General features: G+C 37.9%; 1 protein-coding gene across 1 annotated transcript in view; it reads left to right on the top strand.

Moving 5' to 3' along the window:
- KIF13A (kinesin family member 13A) overlaps positions 1-16,663 on the top strand; it is a 122,321-nt gene that overhangs the window by 89,335 nt on the left and 16,323 nt on the right. The window contains exons 17-30 of the mRNA XM_026059514.1: positions 272-482; positions 5,295-5,457; positions 6,127-6,267; positions 7,946-8,095; positions 8,626-8,790; positions 9,321-9,494; positions 10,051-10,202; positions 10,327-10,459; positions 10,597-10,743; positions 11,799-11,837; positions 13,180-13,279; positions 13,377-13,503; positions 14,590-14,645; positions 15,864-15,988. Of these exons, the coding sequence (XP_025915299.1) occupies positions 272-482; positions 5,295-5,457; positions 6,127-6,267; positions 7,946-8,095; positions 8,626-8,790; positions 9,321-9,494; positions 10,051-10,202; positions 10,327-10,459; positions 10,597-10,743; positions 11,799-11,837; positions 13,180-13,279; positions 13,377-13,503; positions 14,590-14,645; positions 15,864-15,988 (1,883 nt within the window). The remainder of the gene's footprint in view (positions 1-271; positions 483-5,294; positions 5,458-6,126; positions 6,268-7,945; positions 8,096-8,625; positions 8,791-9,320; positions 9,495-10,050; positions 10,203-10,326; positions 10,460-10,596; positions 10,744-11,798; positions 11,838-13,179; positions 13,280-13,376; positions 13,504-14,589; positions 14,646-15,863; positions 15,989-16,663) is intronic.

Here is a 16,663-nt window from a genome sequence, read left to right on the forward strand (position 1 = left end):
TGCTGGGATTCTGGAACATACTGTGAATTCACAATACTGAAGTTTGCAGCTGGAGTGAGTCTCGGCTATTGCTCTATCCTTTCTGCATGCCTTATTCTTTCTTGTTTGGATTTATTTATTTTGGCTTTTGGACTGTGAGTTTTTAAAGGCAGTGGCCATCCTATGTTTGGAAAGAGCTTGGRATGTCTTGATTGCTGTTGCCATATAAATAGTGAAAGCATTTGTTCTGTGATGCTGAAATGGCATTTTCTCACTTCTTGGTGTTTTTTAGACCCAGTACAAAATGTGGTCCAGATCTTGGAGAAACAGTACTTGGAAGAGAAGCGGAGTGCTCTTGAAGAGCAGCGGCTGATGTATGAACGTGAGTTGGAGCAGCTACGGCAGCAGCTCTCTCCAGAAAGGCAGCATCAGCATGGTAGTGATAGACTCTCCTACACTGCTCAGACTGCACAGCAGAAAGTAAACCTCTGGACAGAAGAGAGGTGAGAATACTGGAGTTAAAACAAATGAATGAGTGAGAACTACAAAAGATGGGGTGTAAGTGAAAGATCCAGGTCGAACCATCTGTCAGAAACTGTCAATATTTTTTTGTAGCATTAAACTGCAGTACAAGATCTGCCTTCACCAGAGTGCAAGCATTTCATTTAGGATTAAGTTCTGGCCTGTGAAGTGTGTACAAGGTCTTCCAGTTTGTTTGATTTAATAAGCCATTGAAATAAGGATTTAGCTTTTATTGGTCAGTGTTACAGCATTGTTTATTAATTCTTAAAATAAAAAAATTGCTACTGAAATGTTTGTTTTAGCACTTATAGGTTAAGTAATTCTGGGAAGAAAGGAAAGGATAGCACAGGAACAAGTTTGTCCACGCAGGCTAAGGAGTCTGCTCAGGCGTATTCTTTGTTGACAGTATGCAATGAAAAGAGTATTTTGCAATCCAAACCCACAAGAAATATAGAAAATTGGAGGTCCTAAGTTTTGTATGTATGCATTTTTAAAAGAAAGCCCAGCTTCAGAGGAGGATTTCTGTAACTGAGTATTGCTGAATAGTCAAATAGAATATGTTTCAGCCACTTGGGAAGAAATGAAAGAGGAGGCTTGCTGTGAAGTGAAAAGGCAGGAGCCCCTTTGCAGAGGGGCAGCMTGACACCTGAAGGCAGCCTTGGTGAAAGATGGTCGCATGATTTGCAGGAAGAATTTAAAAAGTGGACTAGGAAGATGTGAGCAGAATTTAAGCAGTGTGCACATGTTTGCATCTGGAAAATGAGAGAAACTTGTTCTTGGTATCAGTGGGGAGACAAAGATGTTAGTTTTCTGGGGATGACTTCTAGGGCCAGCAATGTGAGATGACTCAGATTTCAGCTGCCATGTTTTGGTAAACAAACAAATATTCTATCATTGGGTTTGTTCAGAAGGAAGAATAACCAGATGTACTAGTAGGTTTTCTTACAGGTTTCTTTTTAGCTCTATTTCCTGTGAATGTTTGTCTTTTAAAACAGAAGCGTCCTTATTCATTCAGCCTTTTTTCTGTACATGGTGACTTCAAGTGCTCCATCTTGATTACTTTCCTTTATTCTCTGCCATAAGAAATCCTTGCACAAGAAAAGTCTAAATGAATTAAGCCAAGATTGTGTTTCAGCTTTCAAATTCAGAATGTTAGAAATAGAACAGATCTAGTCCTATACCCTGCTTGGTTTAGTGTTTGTGCAAGGTCTTGCGTTGTAATTCCTGCCAAGTTTGGCCTGGAAAAAAAAAAATCTGCTCACCCACTCACCAGTGATGACTAGAATGTTTTCCATGGCAAGTATAGGGAGAAGCGTTGCTCTGTTTCAGCTTTAATTAAAATAATTGTTTGTTCCGTAAGAGCTAAAAACAGAATCTTTGTGTTGTGAACTGAATGTAAAGCATTGCAGTGTCATAGTTGTGATTTTGCAGACTGTTTCAGTGCTATGGCAGCAGAGTGAAATAAAACATGCTCTGATTGGAATCATTCTTGCTATTCTGAACTGTCTTGAGCACAGCGAAGCCATCATGAAATCTTTGACAGCTCACTTCAGTAGCAGAGATGAGAACTGTGTTTATTGGCAAGGGAAGGGATACCTGTAAAAAGACAGAGGGGGAAGAGTGGGAAGTGGTAGGAACCTTTTTGTCTGTCCTTGACTATGAAGAAGAAAAAGTTGCAGCTGATCAGCCTAAAGTTAACCAACCACCACAGCAACTTACTGACACAAAAAATGAGAATCCAGAGTGATATCAAGGGTCGGTGTCCTGTCACCCTTGTCTTCTCAGCAGTTGTTAGAAACTACTTTGGGAGGAGCTGTGCTTCAAACAAGCATTTTGCCTCTGGAGTTCATGGGTGAATACTTCACTCTGTATATCTGTTGAATTATTTGAAGACTCTGCTTGCTGCATTGTTGGTTTTTTGTTTTTTTGCTTTTTTTTTAAGAAAAAAAACCCACAAATGCCATTTGTGGTGGTTAGTAAGGTGTCTGGTAATGTTTTTCTAGCACTACCATTGGGTAAGCAGTTTCCTGGGAGAATTAATTATCAGTTTCCTGTCCTCCAGAATATCTTCTTAGGTTTACATTTTTCAGCTCTAGAAGAGGCTCAGGCTTCTGAAAAAAAGGGAGGAAAATTTTGGATCTTCTTATTTAAGAAACCAGAATAAATCTTAAGGGAATTTCTGCTTTAAGAGCATGGCAACATAGGGCTGACGGTGTTCACCAACCAACTGGCCAGAGTGTGAGAACTGCAGAAAAGGTGGGAAGTTTCTGTGTGAAGAACATGTAAAAGAGCCAAATGCCTGGACTGCAAAGAATTTAATTCATGCAGTTTGGCTGTGGGTCTGCTGCGACTGCTAATGGAGCTGAGCTCTTTTGGATCAGCCATCAGAATGGATTTGTTAAGTATCAGATGTAGGCACGTGGCTGTGTCTGTCAAACCAGCTAGAACACATTACACAGTTTAGTCAAGCTTTATGCTGACAGTAGAAGGACAGGTGTTGCCTATCTGGAATTAAAACCTGTGGGCATAAAGGTAAACCATCATAACTTTGAACAAATTTAATCTATCAGAGGGAGTTTGTACTGGAGCAAAGCTTTAGTTCGTTTGGACTCAACATTTTATTTCAGGTACTAAGAATCCCCCAGACTTACAGTGACACCTTGTAAGTGTCAGATTTGAACTTTTTGCTGGTGTTTGGCCTAAACTGTTTCAGGATTTCACGTTCAGTGGCTTTGGCTGATGTACTGATGGAGCTTGGTATATATTATGTGTTATAAGAATTCAGAAGTCCCCTCTGAAACATATTTTGCTTGCCTAAGTTTCTGGAAGTGCACTGGCACAGCTCTATACACAAAACCAGAACTATAGCATACAAAAGATAATTACTGCCTATAGTAATAGTTTGACTGAGCTACTATAGCCACTCCTGTAGTCTTAAACCATTCCTTTCTGAAAAATCTGGCTAAGAAAAAATTGGTGCTGAAGCATCCCCAAAAAGCTAACTAGATCCAGGTTTGCTGGCTCACGGAAGGGACCAGATAGAGCTGAATCCCAAACCTCTTAAAGTACTTAAAGATCAAAGCTGTCTTTTCTTTCTCAAGCCAGGCAGCTGTCTAACAGTGGTTGCAGGTGTAATGCACTCCAGGTGTGAAGCACCAGTTAGTGAGTAATTCTTGACTCTGCCTTCATTTTCTGGGTGAATTAAAAATTATAGCTGTCTGTGCAATGTGTCACTCCTGTAGTCAAGAATTGCTCATTTAATCTTGATGGCCTGGATAACAGCAGCCAGAGGGACGGAGAAAGGAATTCTCTGTGTAACAGCAGGAGCAGATATGGAGGAGGCGGACTTAAAAATCTGCTGATAGTAGCAACCATTTAAGATCCAACAAAACCCACCAGTGTGGGTTAGGCCAGGCAGGGGAGAGATACAAAGCAGCATGCGTTAGCATGCTGAAGGCACTAAAATTCAGAGCTGCTTGCTAATGCTGCTAGTCATTCCCCACCTCCTGTGTGACGCTGTATGAGGGAGTCACCGGAGTGCAATTGCAACTACCCAGGCTGTTCTTTGGGCTGTCTGGAAAAAGATAGCCACTCAAGAAGAATCCTTTCTGGGAGTAAAAGGCATATCAACAGTTCTTCATGGTTTGTTCTATAAAGGCATACAAAAGATCTGAGCTTATCTGCATAAAGGCAAATTGACAAACTTTACCCATATTCATGGCAAGGCCTACAAGAGTTTAATTCTTCCTCCCAACCTTGTGATGAATGTAGTGTATTTTGTAGAAATTAAAAGTACAACATATTTCAGTAGGATTTTGTATAGGAAAGCTGAAAACTTGTATACAGGAGCAGTAGCCACTGAAAAATCTGAGATTTGATCACAAGGCTTATGCAGGAGGTGACGGGATGCAGTAAATGCAGCTGGGATTCCAAAGAAAGGCAGGAAGGGGATTTTCCTCCCCATTTCCTCAAAGGATAATCACATGATACTTTAAAGGTGAACTAAAGACAAGGATCCTAGGTGAGAGCGTATCTTTGTATCACAGGTGGAGATACAGTACGTGTCACAGCATCTTTGTCAGGCTTTACGTTAGAACAGGTTTGCTCAGACAAGCTTTGGAAACCTTTTTGGAATCTGTCTGTTGACTGCACAGAGTGCACAAGTTATTAGCCTATACTGGTTCATTTATTAATTGCAAGGTACATCTGGTATACAGAACATTTTATATATATATATATATATTTTTTTTTTTTTTAATGTGTATGCTTGAAATGGCTGAGTACATGCCAGGAGTTCTGGGGCTCTGCAGCACTGCGAAGGCCCCCGAAGCCCTAGCTGTGAGGTGGAGGTGTGGCCTGCAGGGACTGCAGGTGCCAGCATTGTGATCTGAGGAAGCCTGTTTTATCAAGATAAAGTATCACGTGCAAGGACTGGTAGTTTCTGTGGAACGTGACTCCAGATTAAAGGGAAAGGCAGCTGCAATTATTTCATGTCTTGAAAATTAGGCGTATCCCTAGGGCTTTTAGCAAATTATCACTGTAACAGCTCCCATAGTACTGTGCCCTTTTATTTGGGCATTACTGTGCTAGACGTGTCTCAACAGTAACATGTTTGTTTAATATGTGATTAATGCTTTTCAATAAAATTGTCTTACACCGTGCTTGCTAACATAGTGCTATACAGCATTTCTTAAATTTGTTTCAGAAAAATCTTTGTTAGATCCCCTATTTGCAACTTTCCAATAATAGAAATAGGTTTCTGTGTATTTTTCATGTTACCTGCTGCACCACAGGGATGAATTATTTCGACAGAGCCTGGCTAAACTTCGAGAACAGATAGTAARGGCGAAAACACTGGTGAGAGAATCAAACTTCTTAGCAGAAGAAATGAGTAAACTAACTGATTATCAAGTAACACTTCAGATTCCTGCTGAAAACCTCAGTGCCAACAAAAAGGTAATAAGAACAATCAGTACTGGAAAATGAAATAGTTTCATGGCTAATCTAAAATACATAGAAATATTTAACATTCATCTAATTTAAGGACATAAAATATTCTCTTTTTTAGATTGTGGCACCCAAAATAGGGATGCTACCTGGTTTTAATACTTTGAAAGTGAATAGTTATAAATAAAAATGAGACTGTAGCATTAAATAGGAATCTTGCTGTCTTTTAAAAGTATGATAACCATATGTGCATGCAGTTTGTGAACAGACATTTGCATTACGTTGCTGTAAAACCCAAGAGTAATGCTCCACTTTAGTTACACCTATGTTTGCAAAAATTACCAATTTTTGTTATAGATCCCTACAATTTTTGTCTTGAGAGTTCTCTAGCTGTAGTGTTGCTGTAAATATACTATCAATACAGATAGTATACTTGCCATAATTGACTTGAGTGAGACTATTGTTAATGTCACTGTGTGAACAAAATCCATCTGAGATGGACAAAAACATCTGTTGGACCTTCAGAGAGTATAAGGTATGCTGTATTTGAGAACAGATAATACGGATGGCATGCAGAGGGAAACTACTTATTCTATATAGGAACGTAACCTGAGTGAAGGGTTAAGCTACTTATGAGCCTTTCCTCTGTTTTTTTTTTTTTCCTTTCCTCTGGTTTAGAGGGGCGCAATAGTAAGTGAGCCTGCTATTCAAGTGAGAAGAAAAGGAAAAGCTACTCAAGTGTGGACTATTGAGAAACTAGAGAACAGATTGATTGACATGAGAGACCTCTATCAAGAATGGAAGGAGAAAGTTCCTGAGGTATTAAATATGTATTTTTTGAAAGATATCACAGATTAGGCTTGTTTTTGTCTAACCTCTTTTAATATGTTGTACAGATAAAATGAAAGACTTCATATATGAAATGGTACAGTACTGTTCATAATTCTTTTTTCCCCACAGGACTAGATGTTCAGAATGCCCACACAGGTTAAACACAGCTATGTTTTCTCCCCCCTTGTATCCTCAAACATAATTGTGCTGATACTAGTAGTGCCTCACAATACCAGCAAGAACATGTATTTACCTGGCATGATGTCGGTGCCAGGCAGATGTGCACTAGCTCTGAAAGGAAGCAGAGAGCCGCATTAGAACCAGAGCGATTGTATCGCTGTCAGTATCGAGGCTGGGTAGGCTCACTGGAGAGAGCTCGTGCCATTTAGACACCCTTAAGGTGCAGAAGGCATAGGCAGGGGAGGAACCTGGTGTTAAAGTGTGAAATATTCTGTAACTTCATTTGCACATCCCTCAACATTAAAGCAGTGAAGAAATCAACTGAAGATAGATGGTTTTGACAGAGAAACTGAAGTAGACTAAGTGGCATTTCCTGAGAATTCAAGTAGCAGGTTAGCCATTAGAAATGTGCATGAGACTTGTGTCAAAAGCTTGCTTGTTTACTGGCAGGAGATAGAAGATTTGGTCTGCCAGAAGGCATCCTGTAAATATTCAGGTAGAAAAGCATAAGGAGTACATCTTGCTGTCTTGCAGCTGATACAAAGCATCTAAATTACTTGTATCAAGAATCATTCTCAAATATGTTTGAACAGTCCTTGTGCCTGTGTTATATGCTTTGGGCAGGACAATGGAAATGTCTGAAATCATAACACGGGGGAGATGGAGCACCTCATTTGTGCCCATGGAAGACAATGACGATTTTCCTGCTGACTTTAGTAAGAAATGATAGCACATCCTTCAGTTATATGAATATGTCTTCCTGAGCCGGGATGATCATTTCTTTGACACATGTACATGTATTCTATGTGCTGCATAGAAATATGTCAGTCAAATGCTTATGCTCGAAGAGGAAAGAGGAGGAGAAGGGAAGGAGCTCATATAAGCAAGCACTCCACTGAGGAGTGCATATCATACCAAGAATTTGTACGAATTATTGTTTGTATGGTTGCGTATGGGATACTTGCACAGAAAAAGCTGCAGAGATGATCTCAGCTCTATGGGAGTTGTAGAAGCACTTGTAGGCTTAAGTGAGACTCATCCTGTACCTACTCTTTTAACATTGTAGCAGCACCCAGCAGCCAAACTGGCTATTCATCCTGAGAAAGTTTTGTTCTCTCCTTTTAAAGTGAGTAAATAAAGCAAGGCAAGGTGAAACTTCTTGAAATCAATGGCTATTTTGCTTGCTCAGGGTAAAATCTGATTTGTCTGGACACTACTACAGAATGTGGGTCATGGTATTACTATTTACCATTGTGAAGAAAGGATTGTGCAGTGTCTTATCTCAGCAATTTTGTTTCAGATTGGTATGCCCCCAGTCTTTTTACACTTGTAACAGAAAGAAACAGAAATGTTTGTACTGACTTCATTTTTGTGCCATGATATTTTACTTTGGGGTTATTTGATTCCCTGCGCTCCTCCCCCTCCACACCCCCCCCCCCCTCGGAGCTTACAGTCTTTGAAATAACTTCTATGCTTTTTAAAACAGATAAGGAAGATCACTGGCAAAAGAGGTGATCCTTTTTATGAAGCACAAGAGAATCACAACTTAATTGGTGTAGCAAACGTTTTTTTGGAGTGCCTTTTCTCTGATGTTAAGCTTCAGTATGCTGTGCCCATCATCAGCCAGCAGGGGGAGGTAAAACTAAATAGTGCCTTAATGCATAGTATATTGTGCCGGGAAAGATTTGCACCTATGTGGATCCTATGTGGATACTGCTGCTTTTTGCTGGAAGACTTAATGTACACTGCTTTTTAAACAAAAAAGTGATCCTTATCATCAATAAGTCTTTTGTGAAGTGATATGTATATTTTCTGTGTAATTACTTGAATTAATATTAGGAATTTTATTTTACACTTTTAGTAGCTGAGTAACTTTAAGCAACTAAGTAAAATTAAGCATCTTAATGTTTTGATGTATAGCTGTAGCCCTGAGTGCTTTTTCTGTTGTGTGTGAATCAAAAAGGTCAGTAGCTCTATATGCAAACAATTTCTTCATATTCCATTCCCCCCCCCCCCTTCATTTTCTTCTTCATTTGGTGGTTGTGAGCCAGACAGTTCTGTCTGTGCTAGTTGCCTGTTTCTGCACACCTTCTGGAGTTAGATATCTGCTCTCTTAATGTCTTTAAAGTCTTTTTGCCTAGGTATTTAGTATTTGTCTCACCCTAGGTTGCAGGACGGCTGCATGTTGAAGTAATGCGAATCACTGGGTCTGTCCCAGAACATGTAGTAGAAGGAGATGACTCATCTGAGAACTCTAGTGAGAGTGGGAGTCTGGAAGTCATGGACAGCAATGGAGAAATTATCCAGAGAGCAAAAAAGCTCTCCTGCCAGGTAAGTGAGAATACAGAATGAAGTTATATAGCTACAAAGTTGCAAACTGTTACGTAGTTACAATCTAATGTAAAATACTAAGTTATGTAGGATATTGCTTCCTTAAAGTTCTCTAAAGAGAAAAGAGAGACTTAAACTGGATCCAGTAGAATCTAGCTCAGTCTAACTAGCCGTAGTTGCCACTGACTGAATTAATTCACTTCAGTTTCTAGTGTATGTAGGTCAACATCATAAGGACTGCCCTCCTTGGCAAACACAGAAGAGGAAACAGTTTTTCCATTTATCTGTGTCTTTTCTCCACATGATCTTGAATTTATTAATCTCTCCAAAGAAAACATGTATAATGTTGGGCAGGTTAGATGTGTATAACTGTTTTCCTTGCGTCTGTGTTTCTTTAGAAACTTTTGAATCTTTAGAAAACAATTTTTCTTGGCTATTGATACCTTTGGCTTAAATATTTAGTCTTTAAACACCTTACAACTGAAGAGGAAATAATTATATTTCTGAGAACATCTGTTTTATMTCCTCAGGTAAAAATAAAAGAAGCAACTGGACTGCCACCTAACCTTTCCAACTTTGTCTTCTGTCAGTATACGTTTTGGGATCAATGTGTGTCAACAGTAGTGGCACCAGTGGTAGGTCCAGATGTGCCTTCACCTCAGAGCAAGGAAGCTCATTTTACAGTGACCTTCTCTCACTGTAAGGTAATTATTTTTAACATTAAATACTCTTATTAGGAGGATGGTATGTTTGAGGAAAAACTATTTAGAGTTTGAGCCTTGTTTTCCTTGGGGGAAGAAGGAGGGAATCTAGTCATATAACTAATGACTTTTTACTATACTTTAAATGCAATAATGTTTCACTTCATCACCTCTCCAAAATGCAGCAAAGTGGAAAAATTATCTTATAAGTGATCTTTTGCATTCATCCCATCATGTCATCATTCATGTCATCTTTAATGTGTATGGAAGCTATAGTTTTTGTAATGAGGTCTTATTATATACTTGTTTGGTAAGTTCAGTAACTCTAAAGAGAGTATTGGAGCTGTGACTTTTTTATGGAAATTTTCAAAGCAGGAAAACTTTAAATTCATAAGCAGGAGTTGCTGAGATGATTTGTTTTCACAGCTTGACCAGAGTCAAGTTTTACGATCCAAACTGTATGGTTTTACTGTGCTGGTAGTTCGCTGTTTGGCCTGTCAAATCAATTGAGGAGATCAGATTATTTCATTTGAATGTGAGTTTTTCACCTTGTTTCCAGGACTATGTGGTGAATGTTACAGAGGAGTTTTTGGAGTTCATTTCTGAAGGAGCTCTTGCTATAGAGGTGTGGGGTCACAGATGTACAGGCAATGGCAGCTCTGTTTGGGAAGTTGATTCTCTTCGTGCTAAAACTAGGACACTGAGAGACAGGTATGAATAAATTACACAAAATATGTTTCCATCAGCTTTCCAAAGGCTTTCTAATACTTGTGGTGCTAGCAGAAATTATACTGTGGTGAGACAAGCATTAGTTTCTGCGGGGATGTCTTTTTAGGTGGAATGAAGTAACTCGACGAATAGAAATGTGGATTTCCATACAAGAACTGAATGAGATGGGGGAGTACTCTGCAGTTGAACTCCATCAGGCAAAGGATGTAAACACAGGGGGTATTTTCCAGCTTAGGCAGGTATGTATCTTTCCCCCGTCTTTTTATTAATGCTTAAATTAATTCCTAATTTCATTCTTATTTTCTCTTTCTTTAAATTGCTTTTATTATTATTTTTTATTCCTCCCCCTCTCTTCTCCTCTTGATTACCTGTTCAGGGTCATTCTCGCAGAGTTCAGGTGACAGTGAAGCCCGTACAGCATTCAGGAACATTGCCTCTCATGGTAGAAGCAATTCTTTCAGTCTCTATAGGTGGCGTGACTGCCAGGTCAACTAAACTGCAAAGGGGCTTGGACAGCTACCAGGTAGGACAGTTACTTCTTCAGGCATTGTGGGGTTTGGGGGKTTTTTTTGTGTGTGTTTTGGTTTTTAAACTGTTCTAGAGTCTGTCCAACATAGTACCAAAAGGGACCTTAGTTAGCACACTGGTACATGATACTGTTATCTTGCGGGTTTACATGTGTCTGAGGATAATATGTATAATGTGAGCATATGGCACTGAATCTGCTTCTTTTTTTTCTTGCTTAGAACTCAGAATATAACTGAGAAAGAGCCAAGTGTGATATTTGGATATACACAAGACAGTAGGAGTATGGAAATGGTGGTTGGTTTTTTGGGGTTTTTTTTTGCTTTTGTGTGTAGAGGTGAAATTAATAGCAGATTTCTAGCTCAGTTAGTTTTCCTCTGTTAAAAGGGATGCTGAAAGTTGAGGAGGAGAAAAATAGAAAAGGAAGTAGTTCAATGGGTGGAGAAAATGTCTCATAGTGAGATACTGTTCATCTTTTCAAAAAGGGCTGAGCTGTTACTTGATCAGTATCAGAAACAGTCATCACTGAATGCCAAAGGGCTCTTTAAGCTAGCAGAGCAAGGTCTTGGTAAGAATAAATGGCTTGAAGCTGATACTGGGCAAATTCATACTGGAAATAAAGCACCCTTTTAACAGTAAGGGCAAAGAACAAGTGGAAGCAGACCACCTAGGGCGGTGAGGAACTGACTGGGTGCATTTGTCAAAAGTTACATTCAGAGCCACAAGTAATTAGCCTAAATGCAGATGAACCTGTCAAATGTAAAGGCTGGTGATATACTAGATCAGTCCTTTTCTGGCACTATATTCTATGCGCTTTTTTTTTTTTCCTGAATATATTCACAAATACTCCAGTCAGCTGAGATGCTATAGCCTATAACAAAGAAAAATCTGAATCTACCTATTAAATAGAAGTCTTGAATTTCATAACTTTAGTATTTTACAATTTTCTGTGGCAGAAATGTTTTTATACCGGTTTGGGGGTATTTCCGTGAGTTTCTGTTGAGAAAAATGCATGTTCTTTTGTGTTTTACAAAATTTATTTTCTCCTACCAGAAGAATGATGATGATGGTGGTGATATGGATAGTTACCAGGTATTGCTGCTGTTGCTGTCAATCCTATGGCATGGGGCACAGCTACTGCTAATAGCTAGCAACTTTCAAATGAATAAGCATACTGGAGCAAGCAGAAGCATCTTTGAAATATATTCTGTGCATTTCAGAGGCTACCTGGGCTATAAAATATTGCTATTTCAATTTACCTTGTGACTTTATACTCTTGCAGTGTGCTCTTTTCTCTAGTACTCAGCAATCAGCTCTTCTAACTGGCTACCTGAATTGCTATATGAATAAAAGCTTAGCAACTTCAATTTAGAGTGAAAATAGTTTCCAGTAAATATCTTAGGAAAGAAAACTGCAGCTGCATGAATCTTTGCCAATCAAAATTTATAGTGCAGGGGTTTGGTCTTTTGTTTTCTGTTTTCCTAAAGAAAATGTTTTAACCTTTTAAGTTGTACAGTTCTCTGAAATGCTAGTGGTGAGAGAGAGTGGAAGTTACGAGTGTGGGGAATACACAAGTTTTGTGAAGCATTTTTCTATTTTAAGCTCATCTAAAAGAAAACAAACTTTGAGCATGACTTTCTATGTGATAAGTAGATATAGGACAGTCACAATTTAAAAAGCATAAAAGAAGAATCATTTAAAAGGTGATAAAGGGGAGAAGAGGAAATACCTAAAAAAGAAAAACACATTACAAAACCTCTATTTGGAAGTCTTATTTCAATTGCAGAGCTTTACAGAAGTTAAACCAGTTGGGCAAAACTGTTAATATCCCTTAGGACAGTTTATTAGCTTTTACAGCAATCTCAAAAATGTCAGTTAGGTACTAACTTCTTGCGGGCTGTTTATGCGCTTCCTGACAAATCACAGAGAAGAACAAACTAGATTTTCCTGTGATACCACAAAGCATGATTGCATGATGGGTTTTGTTTGCATGAGAAATCTTTTAATTGTACTGATAGCAGCTGCTAGCTATGGAATTTTGTGCAGGTTTAAGGGAATACTGACCTGTCTAATCTTCAGGAGAACTTATGATCAACTGATGATACCTTTTTTTTTTTCTTTTTCTTTTTTCCTACTGTTAAAGAGTTTGATTGCCACTTCTGTGAGTAATTAGCCTAGTCCAGTATAGAATTCTATACAACAACTGAGAAATAGTCACATTTTCCTTTCCTCCTGTTGGAATTTGAGACTTGAAAGCAAATGAGCTTCCATTCATGGGTGATGAGCTACTTAATCAGCATGCATGTTACTGGGGAAAAAACTTTTCTGCATTGTGCAAGCTGTTCAAAAGTGATTCTGATGAAATTATCAGAGAATTCACTACCCTTTATTAGGCTGTGATCAAGGTTAACTGTCCTTTCTCTTTTGGCATTAGGAAGAAGATTTAAACTGTGTGCGAGAAAGATGGTCTGATGCATTAATAAAGCGCAGAGAATACTTAGATGAGCAGATTCAAAAGATCAGCAATAAACAAGGTTTGAAGTTTGAAAGTTTGGAATTTCTCTTATGAGTACTTTATTCTTCTGAACACCAAAGATGTCATAAATATAATATTAATCTCTTCCACTGTAGAAAAATCAGAGGATGATATAGAACGAGAAGCCCGACTAGTAGAACAGTGGGTAGGGCTGACGGAAGAGAGGAATGCAGTGTTTGTCCCTGCACCAGGCAGTGGAATTCCTGGTGCCCCCGCAAACTGGTATGTTCAGAAAAAACATTGGACCGGTTAGCTTTTTTTGTGTGAACATTGCAAACTACATAGTAAAAATCTGAGGATGTGTTTTACAGCTTTCCATGTTCTCCTGTATTACCACAATTTACACTAAGCTGACAGAAGGCTAGAAAATCAGGTTCTGGTTTGAATGTAAAGAAAGGTTTGCTTAATTAACATATTATATAACTTTTCAAAGTTTGCACATCACCTTTGAATTTAAGGTAATATTTTCCATTTTCTACAGTTCTGAGAAAGTTATCCTGTAGTGTTTTAGACCTTTCAACAAAAAAGAGTGACTCAAAAATGAATTAAAACACTTGATAATTTCATTGAAGTGGGGTGGGGAGGGAAAAGATTCTGCTTCAAAAGGATATGTTCTCTTTTGTTCCATTTAAATATCCAAGACATTTATCTTTAATTTCATTTAAATTTCTGTTTTAACTAAGATCATCAGAACTATGAAAAATGAAGAATGGAACACATTAAATTTGGGAAAGTGTGAACAAGAAATGTAACTGTAATAGTGTGTACACTGGTGTCTCTAATAATACCTAATCTCTTCTTTAGTGGGGCAAATGGTTTAGTGATACTCTTTCCTCTCAAATTTCCGAGTTTGTTTCCTTATCCAGCTGAAGTACTGTTGTCCAAATTGCTAAAAGTATATGTATTGGTATAAAGACTGTGTCTTGCCAGTAGTTACATATCCACTTGTTTGAAAGGCTACTAACCTTTATGTATAAGATGACTAAAATATATATTATTTCACAGTGTTATGTAGAAATAGTTAATCTGATAAGAAGCTGAACAGGACATTGAAAATTGTCATCCTCATAGAAATTGAAATGTGCTGTGCCGTGTGAAGTAAGTTTTAGTAAAGCACTACGTTTAACTGTATGCGTAGATATATAAAACATTGTCTATGCAATATATACATTTAAATCACCTGCCAAAATGTTGAGCACTTTAATCATTGGTTACAATTTATATGACCGTTGCATGGAGATCTGTTTGCCCAAATTAGCTTAAGTATGTGTTTGCCTTCCTTGTTGATAGCAGTTTGTTTTCTTTCAGGATTCCACCTGCAGGAATGGAAACGCATATACCTGTCCTCTTTCTTGATTTGAATGGTATGTTGTAATGGCAGATTAAGAAACTTAGTAAAATAACAAAATTTAGCTTGGATCAATAAACTGATAAATAGAAGAGTGAATCTTAAGTGTCCAAGAAAATATAAATAAGTTCTGGCAATGGCATTGGCTGCTATGGCTTTTGGAAAGTTTTTTTTCTTCTGAATCCGCATATTGGAATAATTAAGCACAACTACTTTAAAATTTAGAGTAAAGAACTGGGGAATACATGAATGCAGGGGTAGACTATACAACAGAAAATAGCATGAGAAGGCAAGTTAAATGAAATCCATATTTCATTAAAGCACTGATAGAAAATCTCCCAAGTGCTACAGCGCTTCTTCCATTGAGATATCTGCAGAGATTTAAACAGCTGGTTTAATAAAGAATGTATTAAGAGTATGATGAATATTTTGTTAGTATCTAAGCCTTCTCCCTTTGAAGGCACTTAGTTTTACATGTGCGAGAACTATTGGGTTAAATTTGTAGGGCACAGACACAGTGAATAACAAGATACTGGTGTTAGGACTGTATTTAAGGACTGCTTAGGAAGCAAGTTTGTAAGCATAAGCTTGGACATGAAGCAGAAGAGTATCCACAGGCTTTYTCACATCTTGCTCTTTCATAGGCCAATAGGCATGTTTAGATAGGCATCACGTTAATGGCTGCTTTAGAATCTGCTTTTTGAAAATGATGTACATTCTTTATATGCTCACAAGAGATGTTTTTATTTGTTTGTTTTTATTATCAGAGGAGAGTTAGCAGACAGAAGACCAAATAGGATATTTAAACAGATCCATGGATCATTGCACAGCTGTGGGKTTTTTTCTGTGCAAAAAGCCTAATGTAGCCAGAAATGTTATTCTTGTTTTAAGATTCCCTGATACATCAGAAGTGATTTAACTAAGAGATGAGCTAGTTAGGCTGACACGTGGAATTTTCTGTTTCGGTAAGTTAATTTTATGAATATCTAGCAATAGTTTTGAATTCTGTTCAGGTCACATGTGAGAATGAGTTTGGAGAAAGTCTTAGCCTAGTTTTCCTCCCCTGTTTTTGTATGCTGAAATCATCTTCAAAATATTGCATAGTATTAGGATTAATCAGGTTTAAATGTAGCATGAAATATGGTTAGGACTTTATTACAACTTTGACTCTATATATTAATATATTTTGGTGTAAACTATTTCATTCTTTTTCTTTGTACTTTTGTTTCATTAGCTGATGACCTCAGTGCCAATGAACAACTTATAGGTCCCCATGCGTCAGGAGTTAACTCAATACTACCAAAGGAGCATGGGAGTCCATTCTTCTATCTACCAATCATAAAACAGAGTGATGATGAGGTAAATTGTTAGCAAGCCTCCTTCTCAGCAACTGTGACTTGCATTAAAGCTTTCCTCTTTTGCTTTCTTTTCTACTTGTATGTATTTAATCATTGTTACTATTTTTATCTTACAAATATCATCTGTATCTAGTGCTGCCTTTATTTTCTGGCATATTTGTTTAAGATCTGAGAGAATATGGCTTGTTGGCTCTTCTGCCTTAATTCAAAGGTGACAAGTCTTAATTTTTTTTCTGACAAAAGAGTAGTTCAGCAGCCTTACTCAAAATCTCTTTTTCTTCTTCCTTCACCCCTTCATCATTCCTCTTGCAGGCTCTTGATTCTTCAGAGAAAAGTACTTCTTTTACTGTCCAAACAAGGCAAAGCCTAATGTTTAAATAAATCTTTTTTTTCCTTTGTAGCTCACAATTGCTTTTTAAATAAAAAGCTTGAGAATTGTTGGAAATGAATGGTTCTGAATACATTTTGGAATTACTTAACTTTCATTTCTTCCACTTCTCATACCAATTCAGTTAAACCAATACTTAAGAGACTGTTTCCAGGATAAATGGGATGCTGAGGTTGGCGGGGAGGCAGAGGAAGGAAAAAGATGTTCTGCAGGATGGGAAAGCATTTATTCTGCATAGTCCTTAACCCAATCCAACACACATGGAAGTTTTCCTGTTGAATTTGATAC

Source organism: Apteryx rowi, unplaced genomic scaffold, assembly GCF_003343035.1.
Source record: "Apteryx rowi isolate R43461 unplaced genomic scaffold, aptRow1 scaffold_159, whole genome shotgun sequence".
Taxonomy (NCBI): domain Eukaryota; kingdom Metazoa; phylum Chordata; class Aves; order Apterygiformes; family Apterygidae; genus Apteryx; species Apteryx rowi.